Source organism: Pristiophorus japonicus, chromosome 15, assembly GCF_044704955.1.
Source record: "Pristiophorus japonicus isolate sPriJap1 chromosome 15, sPriJap1.hap1, whole genome shotgun sequence".
Taxonomy (NCBI): domain Eukaryota; kingdom Metazoa; phylum Chordata; class Chondrichthyes; family Pristiophoridae; genus Pristiophorus; species Pristiophorus japonicus.
Window position 1 is genome coordinate 75377206 of NC_091991.1, and position 21244 is coordinate 75398449.

The 21244-nt window shown below is 45.7% G+C and overlaps 1 protein-coding gene across 1 annotated transcript in view; it reads left to right on the forward strand.

Moving 5' to 3' along the window:
- Window positions 1-319: 319 nt before the first annotated feature.
- The window catches only part of LOC139280859 (sortilin-like), a 200037-nt gene continuing 179112 nt past the window's right edge, over window positions 320-21244 (forward strand). Inside the window, exon 1 of the mRNA XM_070900614.1 lies at window positions 320-718. Coding sequence (XP_070756715.1) covers window positions 467-718 — 252 coding nt within the window. The 5' untranslated portion in view covers window positions 320-466. The remainder of the gene's footprint in view (window positions 719-21244) is intronic.

A 21244-nucleotide genomic window follows, 5' to 3' on the forward strand; every position in this document is an offset into this window, starting at 1 on the left:
TACACAAACAGTTAAGACTGAAGTTGGAATTTCCCTTTCGTTTTAACCTGTATAATGACGGCGGGGGGGCTGCGGAGTTGGATGCATAATTGCGCATTTTGCATTGTGGTTCAGAGCAGAGTCCCCTGGCCCTCTGTGCTGTGAAATGGTCAAGGTGGGTGGGGTGTGGGGGATGAGGAGGAACAAAGTCAACCCCAAAGTCGAGTTCGAATTTCAGGAGCAACTTTTTTTTAAACATAATTTGTGTGTTGCACAGGTGACAGGTGCACAACAGGAAGCCTTTATCACATCATCTCATAGCAACACCCCATCAGCTTAGCAACCGGACACACGGTGCTGGCGGGTATCCAGTTCCACAGCACCACCCGACCAACCCGCACCGTCCTCGACTTCTCTTTTATTTCCTTGTTTCAAGTTGGGGTTGTTCGCTCTCTCTCCTTCACTTGTTTTTTTTTTAATTGAAGGAATGGCTGCGAGACTCACAGGTTTTCTCATCCTCGCTCTCTTTGGCTCCAAGGCGTCCTGCGACCATGAAAGGGACTTCTCCAAGTTGCCGGCCCACAGGCTGGAGGTTTTTCAGCAGCTGGCAACTTTCAGCGGCGCTTCCAGGTACAGGAGGGATGCCTCCCCTAGCCGCAGTGCCCGCCAGGCAGACTCCTCACCCTCCTGTGGCGGGGGCTCCTCCGACCGAGCCAGCTTAAAGAATAACACACACACGGTGAGTCTGGCGTATCTTGTCGGTTCGAAAATAAATAAATAAACTGACGCCTTTAAGGTGGCCTTCGTTTGATTCCTGCGGGGTTACTCCTCCTTCTCGCTGCTGAGGGAAAATTAATGTGAAGCTGCTCATTTTCAAATAATCTCTGTAAATCTTTTACTTCCAATCCTGTATTTTTTTTAAAAAGTGGTCATCAAGAGATGTTGTGAAAGCAGAGATTTAAACCAGAAGGAATGTTTGAGGTGGGACTCTCCGATTAAAGTTTCACTCATTTGGATTTAATCTCTTTGGCTTAAATACCTGACCTATTTTTAAATACCAGCTTTAAAAAGAAATTAATATATCTGTGGGTGTGCGTGCCTAACTGGGCGTGTGATGTGCCTCAATCTTGCTCAGGAATCTCGCTGCTAATAACAACATAAAGTGTTGGAAATACTCAGCGGGTCAGACAGCATCTGTGGAGAGAGAAAGAGTTCACGTTTCAGGTCGATGACCCTTCGTTAGAACTCACTCCTAATAATTCCTTGAATCTGTAAGCACTAAGCCAAAGCAAATTTCAATTTAAAGTGACCTAGTCTTATGTAGTGTCCATATGCCCAGCACTTCCAGCCAGTGTACATGCGTGTGAATAGTGTAGAAGAGGCAGTCATTAAATGGAGGTGCTCTAGAATAAAGAATAGGCCTTTTTTATTGTTGACAGAGTTGACCAGCCCAAGCCTATAATGCAGGATACCAAGCTAAAGTACCATGGTCGACAAAATAATATAAATCAAGAAGCAATGGATAAGCTGTATTTGAAATGGTTAAGGTAGATAGATTTTTGTTCGGTAAGGATATCAATTGTTAGGGAACCATGGTGGAAAATGGAGTTGAGATACAGATCAGCCATGATCTAATTGAATGGCGGAACAGTCTCAAGGAGCTGAATGGCCTACTCCTGTTCATATGTTCTTAATGATTATGATTGTAAATTCATTTGAGGGATATATTTACTCTTTTTGTAATGCATATAACTTGGTTTTCCTGTTTTAACCTGACTTTCCTGCCTTTCTACTACAGTCCGGTACTTTGTTTGCTTGTGTTTTTGTGACCTTGTTGAAAGGTGAAAGAGATGTATGACAGAGTACTTTGAACGAATATTGAATTATGTGACAGGGTTGGTAGTATTACCCCAGTTATTTTGCACACTTGACTATAGGAAAGTTCACCATATTGCATATGTTATATAATCTGTCGTAGAAAATAGTTTGAAAGAGGTTTTCATTTCATGAGCAAATAAACTTCTAAATGCAAACCCTGATAAATCATGAGGAATGCAGTTTAGGAGTGGCACATGTTGGCATCACAGATGAAATAATGGTCCTAACAGTGACTTTGCGTTTCTTCTTCTTATACACGTAAAATAAAAGGAGCAGTTTAAATAATGACTGAATATTCAGTCAGGAGTAGGGAAAAGTGATTGCCATAGAGGAGTGGGATAATTCTACTAATGGTGATGAAAGAACGGAAGCTGGTGTTGGTTGAGGGAGGGATTTTGACGAGAAAACTGGGAGAACTAACTCCCTGCTGCTCTTCAAATAGTGCTGGTCAGGAAATTAACAATAGGGGATTGGATGGTGACTAGCCTGAAGGCAAAGATATCAGTCATTTATTTAAACCAAGGCTAGGAAAGGAAAGGACTTGCCTATATATAGCTCCTTTCAGAACTTCCCAAAGTGCTTTACAGCCAATTAAATACTTTTTGAAGTGTAATCGCGATTGTAATGTAGGAAACGTGGCAGCCAAATTGTACACAGCAAGTCCCCACAAACATCAATGAGATAAATGGCCAGATAATCTACTTTGGTGATATTGATTGAGGGATAAATATTGGCCAGGACTCCGGGGAGAACTCCCCTGGTCGTCTTCGAACGGGATCTTTTACATCCATCTGAGAGAGCAGTGTAATGTCTCATCCGAAAGACGGCACCTCCGACAGTGCAGCACTCCCTCAATCCTGCACTAGTGTCAGCCTAGATGATGTGCTCAAGTCTCTGGAGTGAGGCTCAAACCCGCAACCTCCTGACAGTGGAGAGAGTGTGACCACTGGGCCATGGCTGACACTATAAGGTTGTTTATTGTGTACATACTGCTGTCTTGTCAAATGTATAGTGGGTTAAATATTAAACCAGTTTGAGAACATGGGAGTATGAAATTCCTGTCTTTGCTAATTTAAGCAGAAAAAGGTCAGTATAAGTACAAAACAAAAATCTTCCTCCTCCAACGCTGCAGAGTAATAGTGTTTTGGACATGTGTTGTGTATCGTGTCACACATAGGCTCCTGCGCATTACAACCCAAGAGGCTTGGGTCAGAGAAGGCACTGTTGCACATGCTCCTTCTGTAGTCTGGATCACGGGAGAGAGACCCTGCACCTTGGGCTAACGTTGATAACACTGGCTCCCTTCTGACAGACTGGTAGCCTGCATTCTCCTCTCGGGATCAGAAAGTCGATTTTGTAATGCAAACGTGGGGAGCTGGTACTTGAGTGATCTTGGCCGGCAATGCATGCTGAAGACCCAAATGTAAATGAGCCTAAGCAGAGTTGAATTGAATTCATCAATGCAATCCAATCTCAATAACATGTTCGATGCTTGAATGAAATGCTGGTCTATGTAGTTATAGACACATCTATAATGGTGGCTCTCCTGGTGCCATTTTATTTTGTTATCATCAAGTCTTGTTTTTAATGACTGTGAGCAATAGACAGCAGATGCTGCACTTGATCACGTGATATGAATTGAACTTCCATTGTAGCAAGTATTGTGAACTGCAGTGATATTGGATTAAATTTTGCTGCATGTTGTGGTGAATCATATCTCCCAGTGTACCTTTACATGGCTGCAGTATGTTTGAAGGGTGAGTATGAAATAAGTCACAGAACAGAGATCACAGTCCTTTCAGTGCATAACACCCTGAACACATTCCCAGCTATTTAAAAAAATTCTCCCTGGAATACAATCACGGGATTTGGATGATGCCATTGGTTACAAGAGCAAAGCTCAGTTGTATTTCTAAAGTCACCTGAAGCCCAGGATTGTGATGCATCTTTTTAAAACACATCCATTCAAGCCATCTGGTATTTCGAATACACACAGCTTTCTGTTGAATTTTAAAATATCAGTTTTAAGTCTGTTCTACACGACTGTGGTCAGGGACAGTTTTAGTGTATTCCCTTCACTTGTTAGACCTCCCCAAATGCATTACCTCACACTTATCCAGATTGAATTCCATTTGCCACTGTTCTGCCCACCTGACCAGTTCATTGATATCTTCCTGCAGTCGGCAGCTTTCTTCTTCATTATCAACCACACAGCCTATTTTAATATCGCCTGCAAACTTCTTAATCATAACCCCTACATTCAAGTCTAAATCATTTGATATATATCACAAAAAGCAAGGGACCCAGTACTGAGCCCTGCGCAACCTACTGGAAATAGCTTTTGAGTCACAAAAACACTCATCAACCATTACCCTTTGCTTCCTGCCTCTGAGCCAATTTTGGATCCAACTTGCCATTTTGCCCTGGATCCTATGGACTATTACTTTCGCGCCCAGTCTGCCATGTGGGACCTTATCAAAAGCTTTTCTAAAATCCATATGCACTACATCATATGCACTGCCCTCATCGACCCTCCTGGTTACCTCCTCGAAAAATTCAATCAAGTTAGTCAGACACAACCTTCTCTTAACAGCTCCATGCTGACGACCACAAAGGTTATCGGCCCAAACGGGTCGTGATGCAATTTCTCCCCCCTGGTCTTTGCTTCAATAACTGTCTGCGGTAAAGCATTATGTTTTCTAATAGACATCTGTGTGGGGGGAAAAAATGTGTTCTAACTTCTCCTTCATGAGTTGTAAGATTGTTACTAACTTGCGCGGCCCGGCGGCCCTGAGCTGCAAGGACCATCAGCAGGTCGGGGCCTTCAAAGGAACACAGCACTGCAAGGTACAGCGTGTGCTGGAGAGCGACGGCTGTCAAGAGGGTGACTGGATTGGATGTCACCAAGGTCCAGATCGCTGATTGGAGCGTGGGCAGGTACAGCAGGAACGGCGAGGTCGGGGTGAAGGAATGGCGAATTATCGTGGAGCGATGTGATCGGGGCCCAGGAGAAGCATGAGTTCAGGGCCCAGAAGAGGCGAGGGCCCAGGGCCAGCCCACACTGCGATATGTGCGTGCACTAGGTCCATGTAGCAGAGCTGGTCTCCAGTCGTCTTGGTTAATCCTTGCTATTGGACCAAGACCTAGCTGTGTCAAGTCCTTGTGGTAGCTGCTGTGCAACGGCCACCACACGTTAAAAAAAATCCACGCACAGGCATCTTCTACCCTTCAATATGTAGTTTGGGACCTGGAATATTGGGTCCTTCATTGAAACACCTGTGAACTCATCCCTTTTTTGGCGTGGAAGCAAGTTATCCTCGATACGAGGGACTGCCTATGATGATGATGATAGTGACAACAGACGTTTGGAGTGCTCAAAAGGTAGCACTTAGAAACATAGAAACATAGAAAATAGGTGCAGGAGCAGGCCATTCAGCCCTTCTCGCCTGCACTGCCATTCAATGAGTTCATGGCTGAACATGAAACTTCAGTACCCCCTTCCTGCTTTCTCGCCATACCCCTTGATCCCCGAGTAGTAAGGACTTCATCTAACTCCCTTTTGAATATATTTAGTGAATTGGCCTCAACTACTTTCTGTGGCAGAGAATTCCACAGGTTCACCACTCTCTGGGTGAAGAAGTTTCTCCTCATCTCGGTCCTAAATGGCTTACCCCTTATCCTTAGACTGTAACCCCTGGTTCTGGACTTCCCCAACATTGGGAACATTCTTCCTGCATCCAACCTGTCCAAACTCGTCAGAATTTTAAACGTTTCTATGAGGTCCCCTCTCACTCTTCTGAACTCCAGTGAATACAAGCCCAGTTGATCCAGTCTTTCTTGATAGGTCAGTCCCACCATCCCGGGAATCAGTCTGGTGAATCTTCGCTGCACTCCCTCAATAGCAAGAATGTCCTTCCTCAAGTTAGGAGACCAAAACTGTACACAATACTCCAGGTGTGGCCTCACCAAGGCCCTGTACAACTGTAGCAACACCTCCCTGCCCCTGTACTCAAATCCCCTTGCTATGAAGGCCAACATGCCATTTGCTTTCTTAACCGCCTGCTGTACCTGCATGCCAACCTTCAATGACTGATGTACCATGACACCCAGGTCTCGTTGCACCTTCCCTTTTCCTAATCTGTCACCATTCAGATAATAGTCTGTCTCTCTGTTTTTACCACCAAAGTGGATAACCTCACATTTATCCACATTATACTTCATCTGCCACGGATTTGCCCACTCACCTAACCTATCCAAGTCACTCTGTAGCCTCATAGCATCCTCCTCGCAGCTCACACTGCCACCCAACTTAGTGTCATCCGCAAATTTGGAGATACTACATTTAATCCCCTCGTCTAAATCATTAATGTACAATGTAAACATCTGGGGCCCCAGCACAGAACCCTGCGGTACCCCACTAGTCACTGCCCGCCATTCTGAAAAGTACCCATTTACTCCTACTCTTTGCTTCCTGTCTGACAACCAGTTATCAATCCACGTCAGCGCACTACCCCCAATCCCATGTGCTCTAACTTTGCACATTAATCTCTTGTGTGGGACCTTGTCGAAAGCCTTCTGAAAGTCCAAATATACCACATCAACTGGTTCTCCTTTGTCCACTTTACTGGAAACATCCTCAAAAGATTCCAGAAGATTTGTCAAGCATGATTTCCTTTTCACAAATCCATGCTGACTTGGACCTATCATGTCACCATTTTCCAAATGCGCTGCTATGACATCCTTAATAATTGATTCCATCATTTTACCCACTACTGAGGTCAGGCTGACCAGTCTATAATTCCCTGTTTTCTCTCTCCCTCCTTTTTTGAAAAGTGGGGTTACATTGGCTACCCTCCACTCGATAGGAACTGATCCAGAGTCAATGGAATGTTGGAAAATGACTGTCAATGCATCCGCTATTTCCAAGGCCACCTCCTTAAGTACTCTGGGATGCAGTCCATCAGGTCCTGGGGATTTATCAGCCTTCAATCCCATCAATTTCCCCAACACAATTTCCCGACTAATAAAGATTTCCCTCAGTTCCTCCTCCTTACTAGACCCTCTGACCCCTTTTATATCCGGAAGGTTGTTTGTGTCCTCCTTAGTGAATACTGAACCAAAGTACTTGTTCAATTGGTCTGCCATTTCTTTGTTCCCCGTTATGACTTCCCCTGATTCTGACTGCAGGGGACCTACGTTTGTCTTTACTAATCTTTTTCTCTTTACATACCTATAGAAACTTTTGCAATCCGCCTTAATGTTCCCTGCAAGCTTCTTCTCGTACTCCATTTTCCCTGCCCTAATCAAACCCTTTGTCCTCCTCTGCTGAGTTCTAAATTTCTCCCAGTCCCCAGGTTCACTGCTATTTCTGGCCAATTTGTATGCCACTTCCTTGGCTTTAATACTATCCCTGATTTCACCAGATAACCACGGTTGAGCCACCTTCCCTTTTTTATTTTTACGCCAGACAGGAATGTACAATTGTTGTAATTCATCCATGCGGTCTCTAAATGTCTGCCATTGCCCATCCACAGTCAACCCCTTAAGTATCATTCGCCAATCTATCTTAGCCAATTCACGCCTCATACCTTCAAAGTTACCCTTCTTTAAGTTCTGGACCATGGTCTCTGAATTAACTGTTTCATTCTCCATCCTAATGCAGAATTCCACCATATTATGGTCACTCTTCCCCAAGGGGCCTCGCACAATGAGATTGCTAATTAATCCTCCCTCATTACACAACACCCAGTCTACGATGGCCTCCCCCCTAGTTGGTTCCTCGACATATTGGTCTAGAAAACCATCCCTTATGTACTCCAGGAAATCCTCCTCCACCGTATTGCTTCCAGTTTGGCTAGCCCAATCTATGTGCATATTAAAGTCACCCATTATAACTGCTGCACCTTTATTGCATGCACTCCTAATTTCCTGTTTGATGCCCTCCCCAACATCACTACTACTGTTTGGAGGTCTGTACACAACTCCCACTAATGTTTTTTGCCCTTTGGTGTTCTGCAGCTCTACCCATATAGATTCCACATCATCCAAGCTAATGTCTTTCCTAACTATTGCATTAATCTCCTCTTTAACCAGCAATGCTACCCCACCTCCTTTTCCTTTTATTCTATCCTTCCTGAATGTTGAATACCCCTGGATGTTGAGTTCCCAGCCCTGATCATCCTGGAGCCACGTCTCCGTAATCCCAATCACATCATATTTGTTAACATCTATTTGCACAGTTAATTCATCCACCTTATTGCGGATACTCCTTGCATTAAGACACAAAGCCTTCAGGCTTGTTTTTTTAACACCCTTTGTCCTTTTAGAATTTTGCTGTACAGTGGCCCTTTTTGTTCTTTGCCTTGGGTTTCTCTGCCCTCCACTTTTCTTCATCTCCTTTCTGTCTTTTGCTTTTGCCTCCTTTTTCTCTCCCTCTGTCTCCCTGCATAGGTTCCCATCCCCCTGCCATATTAGTTTAACTCCTCCCCAACAGCATTAGAAAACACTCCCCCTCGGACATTGGTTCCGGTCCTGCCCAGGTGCAGACCGTCCGGTTTGTACTGTTCCCACCTCCCCCAGAACCGGTTCCAATGCCCCAGGAATTTGAATTCCCTCCCTGCTGCATCACTGCTCAAGCCACGTATTCATCTGCGCTATCCTGCGATTCCTACTCTGACTAGCACGTGGCACTGGTAGCAATCCCGAGATTACTACTTTTGAGGTCCTACTTTTTAATTTAGCTCCTAGCTCCTTAAATTCTTTTCGTAGGACCTCATCCCTTTTTTTACCTATGTCGTTGGTACCAATGTGCACCACGACAACTGGCTGTTCTCCCTCCCATTTCAGAATGTCCTGCACCCGCTCTGAGATATCCTTGACCCTTGCACCAGGCAGGCAACATACCATCCTGGAGTCTCGGTTGCGGCCGCAGAAACGCCTATCTATTCCCCTCACCATCGAATCCCCTATCACTATCGCGCTCCCAATCTTTTCCCTGCCCTCCTGTGCAGCAGAGCCAGCCACGGTGCCATGAACTTGGCTGCTGCTTTCCTCCCCTGATGAGTCATCCCCCCCCAACAGTACTCAAAGCGGTGTATCTGTTTTGCAGGGCGATGACCACAAGGGATCCCTGCACTATCTTTCTTGCACTGCTCTTCCTGCTGGTCTTCCATTCCCTATCTGGCTGTGGACCCTTCTCCTGCGGTAGGACCAACTCACTACACGTGATACTCACGTCATTCTCAGCATTGTGGATGCTCCAGAGTGAATCCACCCTCAGCTCCAATTCCGCAACGCGGACCGTCAAGAGCTCGAGGCGGATACACTTCCCACACATGTAGCCCCCAGGGACACTGGAAGTGTCCCCGAGTTCCCACATGGTACAGGAGGAGCATATTACGTGACCGAGCTCTCCTGCCATGCCTTAACCTTAGATACCCTTAAATTGGTAATAACAATGCTAAAGTTCACTTACTGATAAAAAATAAAAGAAAAGCTACTCACCAATCACCAGCCAATCACTTACCCCATTGGCTGTGATGTCACTTTTTGATTCCTTTCTACTTCTGAAGTAAACATTCAAATAATTGGAAAAATAGGGTTTTTTAACTTTCTTTTTTTACCATCAATTCTTCTCCTTTCCTGAAGAGGTTAACTGTTTGCTGGGTTCCTGTTCCAGTAGTGTCAGTTGCCTTCTGGTGCCTTGGTAAAGTGCAGTTATTGCATAGAATTACAGCACAGAAACAGGCCAGTTGGCCCAACTGGTCAATGCTAGTGATTATGCTTCATGTGAGCGCCTCTCACTTCCTTTCATCTCACCCTATAAGCTTTCAATTCCTTTCTCCCTCATGTGTTTATCTAGCTTCCCCTTCGAGGCATCTAGGCTATTCACCTCAAATACTCCTTGTGGTTGTGAGTTCCACATTGTACCTAATCTAACTTTCTCCTGAATTCCTTATTGTATTAGTGAGTTAGTTATTGTTGATGCGTAATCCTTGTCAGTAGGCTGTTCAACTACTGTGATGTGGACATCACAGCCGAGCCCAACCCTGCCCTTGCTGGATGTCCACATAAACACATTTCTGGCAGAGGTTGTTGGACAGTGATCAAGAGCATGAATGCTGTCTGATTGCTCCCATCCTAACCCAGGAGTCATTGAGGTTCAAGGATCAAACCAGGGTCCCTCCTGGAAGGTGTCAGCCTTAGCTCAGTGGTAGCACTTTTGCCTCTTATTCAGAAGGTTTATGTCTAGAGATTTGAGCCAATAACCAAGGCTGACGCTTGCAATACTGAGAGAGAGCTGCACTTTCGGAGGTGCCTTCTTTCAAATGAGACATTAAACTGAGGCCTCATCTGTTCTCTTGGGTGAGTGTAAAAGATCCCTTGACACTATTTGAAGAAGGTCAGGGAAGTGCTTCCTGGTTTCCTGACCAATATTTATTCCTCAACCAACGTCCCCAAAACACAGATTATTTGCTCATTTTATTTCAATGCGGTTTGTGGGAGCTTGCTGTGCACAAATTGGCTGCTGCGTTTTCTACATTACAACAGTGACTACACTTTTAAAAGTACTTTTTTTTATTGTAAAGCACTTTGGGATGTTCTGGGGTCATGATGGGCGCTATATAAATGCAAGTAATGGTACGATTTTGAAAAATGTAGATGAGCAGAGACACCTTGGTGTCCATATACACAAATCCTCAAAGTTGGCAGGGCAAGTTGATAAGGTAGTTTAAAAAAAGCATATGGGTCACTTGAGTTTATAAATAGAGGTATAGAATATAAAAGCAGAGATCATGCGAGAACTTTATAAATCACTGGTTAGGCCTCAGCTGGAGTGTTATGGACAATTCTGGGCACCACGCTTCAGGAAAGATGTAAAGATTAGAAAGGGTACAGAGGAGGTTTGCCAGGATGTCTTCAGTTATGGGGAGAGGTTGGGAAAGTTAAGAGGTGACCTAATAGAGATTTTCAAGATGATGAGACCTTTTGATAGAGTAGATAGAGAAAAACTATTCCTCTGGCAAGTGGGTCAATAACCAGAAGTCATAGATTTAAAATCATTGGCAAATGATCTCGACGGGAGGTGTGGGAAAAAAATTCACTCTGAGAGGTGTCAGGATCTGTAACGCTCTACCAAAAAAGGTAGTGGAAGCTGATTCTATAAATAATATTAAAAGGGAGTTAGACGGGCACTTGAGGATGAGGTTACGGACAAAAAGCAGCGATGTGGGACTAAGCACGACTGCTCTTTCAAAGAGCCGGCACAGGTACAACAGGCCGAATGGCTGTCTTCTGTGCTGTAACTTTCTATGATTCTAAATTTGTCTTTGTATGGCTCAGCTGCTCACTGGATAAACTGAGCCAAAAGTGACATGAGAAAGAGAAGGTTTTACCCCTTTGTTTTATTACACCTACCTTATATGAATGTTAACGGTTTTATTGAAAAGTAATACACTATCCTTTGTAAGGAGTTTGATGACCCTTTGTGTAAGTGTATAATGTAAAACAAGTTCCTGCATGTTTGTTATATGGACACCAAAAGCGATCTTTGACAGCTTCATTATACTTGGTTAGCAGCTTATTTTTTGCCTGAGATATGGTTCAAAGCTCTTTGTAACTCAGTGCTTTCACAGAGTGCAGGCCACCTTGAGGTTATTATAAAGGCATACTCGAGATGCTCTCTCCTACTATACCACCTGCCACTACTTTCTTCAAACTTAGCATATAAGGAATTCAATTTTAGGAGTGGAGTCAGCTCTGGTGCGGGGAGCTCCCTTGTCGCCCAAGTGTGTAAAGGGACTGTCCTGTGTGGTACTGAGTCCTACAGACCTGAGGGTTGAGGTGTGATTCCCAGTCTGCGCTGGCCTACCTGATCCCAGCTGCAATAACAACAACAACTTGCATTTATATAGCACATTTAATGTAGTAAAACGTTCCAAGACGCTTCACAGGAGCGTTAACAAACAAAATTTGACACCGAGCCATGTAAGGAGATATTAAGGCACTTGACCAAAATCTTGGTCAAAGAGATAGATTTTAAGGAGTGTCTTAAAGGAGGCGAGAGAGAGATACAGAAGCGGAGAGGTTTAGCGAGGGAATTCCTAAGCTTCAGACCTTGGTAGCTGAAGGCACGGCACCAATGGTGGAGCGCTTAATGGTGGATGCTCAACAGGCCAAAATTGGAGGAGTGCAGAGATCTTGGACAGTTGTAGGGTGGGGAGATTACAGAGGTAGGGAGGGCCGAGGCCATGGAGCGATTTGAAAACAAAGATGAGAATTTTAAAATCGAGATGTTGCCAGACTGAGAGCCAATGTAGGTCAGCGAGCACTGGAGAGATGGATGAATGAAACATGGTGCAAGTTAGGATATGGGCAACAGAGTTTCGATGAGCTCAAATTCATGAAGGGTGGAAGGGTGGCCAGGAAACTATTGGAATAGTCAAGTCTAGAAGTAACAAAGACATGGTGAGTATTGTGTTCCTAATACAGATGAGGCTGCACACAGGGAGGTTAAAGTAACAGTGACCTCAGTCTTTAATAAGACACTCCAGAGTGAGTAACAGGCCTTAGGGGCTGGCTTATATATAGTGCTCCCAAGGGATGCTGGGATCCCTTCGGACTTCAGGGGATGAGCTTCCTGGTGGCGGAACATGAGAGTGCATGCTTTACAGATACACAATATCACTCCCCACCAAAGTCAAAACATTCACATTCCCCCCTTTTATCATTCCATGATATCACTTAGGATCATTCTAGGAGTATCGCATTCATCCGTTCACACTCTATTTCCTGAATCATATTGTTGTTAGTGTCGAGTAGTTCTTTAGTTCGTTGGATCATAACTCGGGAGCCCTTGACCACAAGAGGGTGCCACCAAGTAGCCAAAAGTGTATCACTCGTGGTTCTTGCTCCACAATGAGTAGCAAAATGCATACAATCAATAACCCATAGAGCCAACTCGTCAGACATGCAAGTCTGTTCCGCGGGAGTGGTCCAGAGTTTAGAAACATTGTCATAAGTACATCCATAATATTTCCACAACAGTTTATCTTTTTCAGGAGCGTCCTCCTGTGCTTTTATAACATCTTGGATGGTTGGCATTGGTTTTTCCGAGGCTAACTTATCCTTCGCAGGATTCTTTTAGTCTGACTCATCATTTTGGGCACTACCATCTGTTGGTCACGAGAGGCCTGTTTAGCCTCTTTGTCAGCACAGTGGTTCCCTATATCAACCGGGGATTTTCCGGTGGTTTGGGCGGTACATTTAACAATGGCAATGTGCTTGGGGAGCATGAGGGCTTGCAACAAATCAGATACTAGTTGCTTTTGGGATATCTCATTCCCCTGTGAGGTTAGGAATCCCCTATTTTTCCATAATTGTCCTAAATCATGGGCCACCCCAAAGGCATACCTAGAGTCGGTATAGATATTGACTTTGAGATCTTTGGCCAAGATACAGGCTTGGGTGAGGGCGAATAGTTCAGCTTGTTGGGCAGAATAGGCGGTTTCAAAAGTGGCAGATTCCAAGACCTGATTCTCCTGGTTTACTATGGCGTATCCTGAGATTCGTGTACCTTCTGGATTAATTCCATCAACATACATAATACAGTCTGGATCTTCAATTAGTACATCAACAAAATCTTCCCTGACTGATGTGGCCTCTTAAATTAAAGATAAACAATCATGACTGGGTTCTTCCTCATCTTGGGGTGGCTCAGTAAGAAAACAGGCCGGATTAATTGCAGTACAGTGCTGAAAGGTCAGTTTAGGATTGCTTGTGATTTCAGTGGGTTCTGTCGGATAGAGGGCCAGTCCACATTGCCCGGCACTGGGATCTCAATCAGATCAATGGGAGTATAACCCACTGGGGGGTGGTCCTCTGCCCACACATGAGGATCCACATAGTCAGGTATTTGCACATCCCGGCTGGTAGGGTCAGCCTCGTCTATAGCCTGGCGCACCATAACTTCCAAATCTTTAGCGTGGTGGGGCTCTTTTTTCAACCACGCTGCTCCTCGCTGCAGCAGGAATGCCATCTTGCCTCTGTCCTCGAGGCCGACTGCCTTGATCCTTCTCTCCCGCGATTCTGCCACAACCGCTGGAAGGGTACCTATGAAATTGATCTTCTTCCCCAGGAGTCCTGCCACTGGAGCTGGGAAGGTATTTTTAGATCGTTCCAGTCGGATCATTGCCACGCAGTCGTGATGGATGGTCTGTGCCTCAGGTGCTGCACTGGTCTGTTCTCTGGTGCCTGGCCCAAGCGAAGGTGAGGTTTTGCTCTGCCTCTGAGCATGGGGGACATCGATTGCTGGAGTGAAGAGGTCTTCCCATTTCCACTGGGATCGTATGCTAGGGTCACATGATAGGGTGCCTGCGGCAGGTCCAGAGACCACCACTGAGGGGTTCTAGTGGTATAATACTGCCGCTTAAGGGTTCCCTGTTTTACAATAATCCCATCATCTCTACACTCCAAATGCAACTGGAATTTGCAGAGGAGGTCTCTAGCCATCAAGTTACAGTGCAGATTGGTTGTGATAACAAATCGATGTTCCACCGATTCTTCCTGGTAACCCATTTTAACCGGTTCTGACACCGGGAATGTAGATCATTTCTAGGTCGGAGGATGTTTCGGAGCTGTCTGACTGCTTGACAGTTCTGCGTCTTGATCGGCGGGGGTGTTTGCTATGTCTTTCACAACTTGGACTGGTAGATTGACTAGAAGATTTACGGGACTGTCTGTGATATAGTTCTGCCCTTTCGAGTGTGAGATCTGGTCCTTTCGGCTATATTGCTTGTGAACTGGGGATCCGAATCGCTATCAGAGGATGAGGAGTCAGTTTGGGTTTGTTGCTTTGGTGGTATGGGGTTATTTTTAACTCCTCTCAGGTGGAGGGTGTTGGGAAGAGGACTGGAGCAAGGGGCCAGGGGGTGCGGGAGGTGCCGTTGGGCACTTCGTCAGTGACCACTCATCAATTTCATCATCAGCCTCGGTTAACACAAAGCCAGCCATTTGACAACGTAGTCGGTCAATACCTTTCTCAGAGGTCCCAGAGGATCTCTTAGTAAGTTTCTCGTGCGCACATTCTTTTTTTTAAGACGTCTACAGTTTTAACATGTGTTCCCTCTGTCAATGAGAGTCCCAATTTAATAGTATTTATTTGCCAACTTGACAGAAGTGATGCATCTTTTAATTTTTGACAATCCCTGTGCTTTTTTTGCTACCTCTACACTTCTAGTGCCACCTAGAGGCCACTGGTCATCTCCTAATAATTTGTTCAGGGCTCCTGATAATTTTCGAAAGTCTTCAGCTCTTTCAGGGAATTCCTCACATAACTTTTGTAGTGGACTATCCGCATCCGTTGTTTTATCCAACTGATTACCCATTTTCACGCTGCCCCTCATATTTAAACTGACTCTAATTACCGTGTCATTACGCGTTCGCGTCGTCGTGCGATTTGAACAAACTTAAAATAAACACAGACTTTACTGAAACTAACACTGACTTCCGCATCGCCCCGCGGTTCACGTCGCCACGCGATTTGAACAAACTCAAAATAAACAGACTTTACTAAAACTAACACTGACTTCCGCGTCGCCCCGTGGTTCGCGTCGCCGCGCGATTTGAAACACTTAAAATAAACACAAACTTTCACGTCGCCGCGCGATTTAACAAACTTAAAATAAACACAGACTTACTGAAACCAGCACTGACTTCGGCATCACCCCGCGGTTCACGTTGCTGCGCGTTCGCGTCGGCCCACGTTCACTTTGCCGCGCACTCGCGCCGCCGCACGTCCCACGCCGCCACGCGTTTCATGCTGCTGCACGTCTGCGTCGGCCCACGTTCACTCTGCCGCGCGCTCACGCCGCCGCACGTCCCACGCCGCCACGCGTTTGCGCCGCCGCGCACTTATCTAGCCCTATCTTTTGAGTTGCTGCGTGATTTAAATCCAATCAGTGCCTAGACGGGCCAAGTGATATACGAGGTCGACGTCACACCTGACTTGAACACCTATCCTCTATTTAATTCCCCATAAGCCTTACTTAATTTCCTGTGAGCCTAATTTTCTAAATTTGATTTCTTATGAGCCTTATTTAATTTCTTTTAGTCTCCAAATTTCCCTATCCTTTCACGTCACTGCGCAGTTTAAATCCAATCAGTCAATGAAAGCCCTAATTTAATGGAGTTTTTCTGCCAACTGGACAGGAGTGATTTTTTTTTTAGATTGCAGTGGAATTTTTCTCATAATTTAAAATCTCAGAAATTTTTTTTTTCAGCACCTATTTAGTACGTTACTTTTTTTTTTGTCTTTTCCATAACTAGAGAGAAGTCTGGCATATAGGCTGTGGACTGCTTTTTGTTATCTCAATTGTTCCAGCCTCAAGGTCGTGTTATTTAATATAATATTTTTTGAATCCTTTTGAATCCATCTCAGTTGTTTTGCTGTGCCTTCTCTGAATGTTTTCTTTCGACAAGTAAGTGAGCATGTTAAATCCTTTTTTTTTTAAACCACCGGGACCATGTATTTTTTCTTTTTTTTTTACTCAACAAACCTATCCTTTGTGCATTTCCTGGCTCCGTAACTTATCATTCAATAAGGTTCACACTCTTAAACTTCCCACATACAGGACAACACTACGAAGGGTTAAAAAAAACTTTCATTCTGTTTGGAAAAAGTAGGTGGAGATAAAACAAACCACAACTCCCCGGCTTTTTTTTTACAGTAAAAATCACAGAAGCATTTCTCATTTAAACAGACGTTCACAAGAGTCTCTTTTCTTTCCTATTAATTTTTGGATCCATGATTGATCATCTATCCCTATCTAGCTCTAACTATAACCTATCTTTCCAAGTCGCCGCTTGGTTTGCGTCACCGCGCAATTTCCCTATCTCTATCCCTATTCTAAGTTTGAAAGGTATTCACCAGATTGTCCTGGATCTCGTTCAGACACTACCTGAGAACCAGCGAGTGGCTAAACTTTCCTCAGACTTTTGAAACCGGGGGAAACTGGAGCAGTATTGAAATCATACTCACTCCAGTGGCCACTTTCCCCTCGTCTCGTCCAAGGCTAGTCTGGCTCTTAATTCGCAAGTTTTCGGCAGTCGTCCGTTGAGATCCCACTTCTGACACCAAATGTTGATTCCTGGATTCTTTTACCTCAATCTGGTTCAGCAAAATTACTGAAACGAATACCGTTTGTGCTTTAAACAAAGCAAGCTTTTATTTAAAAAGCAAATCCCGATCGGGGACTTTATCAGACAGAAGGAATGCAAGTCTGTTCGAACGCACCCACTTCCTACGGACAAAGTGACGTTACATTGTAAAGGGACGATGGTTATACATTTTCGGCAAAAGATAACAAGATAGGGCCAGAGTGACATCCCAGCTCAGCCCATCTCTTTTGATCCCTCCTTCCCTTTGTCCACTCATAAGCCGACCCAAGCATGGTCTGATTTTAAACAAAGACCTTCTATCAATGTTTCAGGTTAATAACATGATTTAATAAGACCTTGAGGTTTTTCTGCAAGCTGTGGGTTTTGTTTCAATATGTGTTAGTGTTGTAACATTTCGCAGTCTCGAGTCTGAGATGTCATGGCTATTCCTCCATGAATTCTTTGTTAGCTTATACTGTCCCAATACAATTCCCACGTTCTCAACTTCAATGTCTCTACACGTTTGATCCCATTGCGGGTCATGAATTCTTTAAATTCGGCACTGGTGAAACATGGCCCGTTGTCACTGATCAATATGTCAGGCAGGCCGTGGGTGGAAAACATGGCCCTCAGGCTTTCAATGGTGGCGGTGGCGGTGCTTCCTGACATTATTTCACATTCAATCCATTTTGAAAATGCATCCACCACCACTAGGAACATTTTACCGAGAAACGGGCCCGCTTAGTCGACATGGATCCTCGACCATGGTCTGGAGGGCCAGGACCACAAACTTAGTGGTGCCTCTCTGGGCGCGTTGCTCAACTGAGCACATGCGTTGCATTGTCGTACAGAGGACTCTAAGTCAGAGTCGATACCAGGCCACCACACATGGGATCTGGAGATCGCTTTCATCATTACTATACCCGGGTGTGTGCTGTGGAGATCCGAGATAAACGTCTCCCTGCCCTTTTTTGGTAGCACTATGCGGTTACCCCACAACAGGCAGTCTGCCTGAATGGACAGCTCGTCCTTTCGCCACTGGAACGGCTTGATTGGCTCTTGCATTTCAACGGGGATGCTGGCCCAGCTCCCAAGAAGTACACAGTTTTTTCCTAGGCTCAGCAGAGGATCTTGGCTGGTCCAAGTCTTAATTTGGCGGGCCATGACAGGTGATTTATCATTTTCAAACGCTTCCATGACCATCAACAAATCTGCAGGCTGCGCCACTATCAACAAGTTTTCAGGCTGCGCCATTTCCACCCCCGTGGTGGGCAATGGTAGCCGACTGAGAGTGTCCGCACAGTTCTCGGTGCCTGGCCTGTGGCGGATGGTATAGTTATACGCTGAAAGCGCGAGTGCCCACCTTTGTATGCGGGCTGAGGCATTCGTATTTATCTCCTTGTTTTCAGCGAACAGGGATGTGAGGGGCTTGTGATCGGTTTCCAGCTCAAATTTGAGGCCAAACAGGTACTGATGCATTTTCTTTACCCTGAACACACACGATAATGCCTCTTTCTCAATCATGCTGCAGGCCCTCTCTGCCTTTGACAAGCTCCTGGAAGCATAGGCGACGGGTTGCAACTTCCCCGCAACGTTAGCTTGTTGTAATACACACCCGACTCCGTACGACGACGCGTCACATGCAAGCACAAGTCTTTTACACGGATTGTACAATACAAGCAGCTTGTTGGAGCATAAAATGTTTCTGGCTTTCTCAAAAGCAATTACTTGGTTTTTTTCCCCAAACGCAGTTCTCACCTTTGCGCAATAACACATGTAGGGGCTCTAAAAGGGTGCTTAACCCCGGTAGGAAGTTACCAAAATAGTTGAGGAGTCCCATGAATGACCGCAGCTCCGTGATGTTCTGTGGCCTGGGCGCGTTTCTGATAGCCTCTGTCTTGGCGTCTGTGGGCCGAATGCCGTCCGCCGCAATCTTTCTCCCCAAAAACTCCACTTCTGTTGCCATGAAGACGCATTTCGACCTCTTTAGCCGCAGCCCGACGCGATCCAGTCGCTGGAGGACCTTCTCCAGGTTTTGTAGGTGCTCGGCGGTGTCCCGACACGTGACCAACATGTCATCCTGAAAGACCACCGTGTGTGGTACCGACTTGAGTAGGCTCTCCATGTTTCTCTGGAAGATCGCTGCAACCGGCCGAATTCCAAACGGACATCTGTTGTAGATGAACAGTCCATTGTGCGTGTTGATGCAGGTGAGGCCCTTCGAAGACTCCTCCAGCTCCTGCGTTATGTAGGCTGAAGTCAGGTCGCGCTTGGTGAACGTCTTGCCTCCTGCCAGCGTCGCAAATAGGTCGTTTGCCTTAGGTAGCGGGTATTGGTCTTGTAGTGAGAAACGATTAATTGTTACTTTATAAGCGCCGCAAATCCTGACCATGCCATCACTTTTGAGTACTGGAACAATTGGGCTGGCCCACTCGCTGAATTTCACTGGGGAGATGATGCCCTCGCGTTGCAGCCTGTCCAGCTCAATTTCCACTCTCTCCCTCATCATGTGAGGTACCGATCGCGCCTTGTGGTGAATGGGTTGTGCCTCTAGGACCAAGTGGACCCGCACCTTCGCCCCAGAAAAGTTTCCAATGCCTGGCTCAAAAAGGGAAGGAAATTTGTTAAGAACTTGGGTACATGAGGCCTCATTGACATGTGATAGTGCTCGGATGTCATCCCTGTTCCAGCGGATTTTGCCCAGCCAGCTGCTCCTAAGCAGTGTGGGGCCATCACCCGGGACAATCCAGAGTGACAGTTTGTGCACCGTGCCCTCGTCGGTGACCTTGACCATGGTGCTGCCCAGGACAGTGATAAGCTCTTTGGTGTACCTTCTCAGCTGAATGGGGCTCAGGGCTGGTTTGAATGCCTAGTTGCACCACAGTCTCAAACATCTTTTTACTCATGATGGATTGGCTAGCGCCAGTGTCCAATTCCATGGCTACGGGTAAGCCATTCAATTTTACGTTTGACATTATAGGTGGCCATTTCGTCGAAAATGTGTGCACCCCGTGTACTTCAGCATCTGCCTCCTCTCTCAGGCTCAAAATTGCTTTGATCCACCATGGACTGATCTTCCTCTGCCACGTGGTGGATAACAGGTTTTGCAGAGCTTGCAGCTGGTTTGCAAGCTCGTTGGAGGTGCCCCATTGTTCCACAACTCTTGCAAACATACCCTTTGAAGTGGCATGAATAGGCTGAATCGCAGGATAGCGCAGATGAATACGTGGCTTGAGTAGTGGTGCAGCAGGGAGGGATTCAAATTCCTGGGGCATTGGAACCGATTCTGGGGGAGGTGGGACCAGTACAAACCGGACGGTCTGCACCTGGGCAGGACCGGAACCAATGTCCTAGGGGGAGTGTTTGCTAGTGCTGTTGGGGAGTAGTTAAACTAATATGGCAGGGGGATGGGAACCAATGCAGGGAGACAGAGGGAGACAAAAGGGAGGCAGAGACAGGAGACGGAGGGGAGATGGGGGGGTTGGGGGGTGGAGAGGCCCGGGGCGGGGAACAGGATGGGCCACTGTGCGACAGAATTCTAAAAGGACAAAGGGTGTTAAAAAAACAAGCCTGAAGGCATTGTGTCTTAATGCAAGGAGTATCCGCAATAAGGTGGATGAATTAACTGTGCAGATAGATGTTAACAAATATGATGTGATTGGGATTACGGAGACGTGGCTCCAGGATGATCAGGGCTGGGAACTCAACATCCAGGGGTATTCAACATTCAGGAAGGATAGAATAAAAGGAAAAGGAGGTGGGGTAGCATTGCTGGTTAAAGAGGAGATTAATGCAATAGTTAGGAAAGACATTAGCTTGGATGATGTGGAATCTATATGGGTAGAGCTGCAGAACACCAAAGGGCAAAAAACGTTAGTGGGAGTTGTGTACAGACCTCCAAACAGTAGTAGTGATGTTGGGGAGGGCATCAAACAGGAAATTAGGGGTGCATGCAATAAAGGTGCAGCAGTTATAATGGGTGACTTTAATATGCACATAGATTGGGCTAGCCAAACTGGAAGCAATACGGTGGAGGAGGATTTCCTGGAGTGTATAAGGGATGGTTTTCTAGACCAATATGTCGAGGAACCAACTAGAGGGGAGGCCATCTTAGGCTGGGTGTTGTGTAATGAGAGAGGACTAATTAGCAATCTCATTGTGCGAGGCCCCTTGGGGAAGAGTGACCATAATATGGTGGAATTCTGCATTAGGATGGAGAATGATAGTTAAT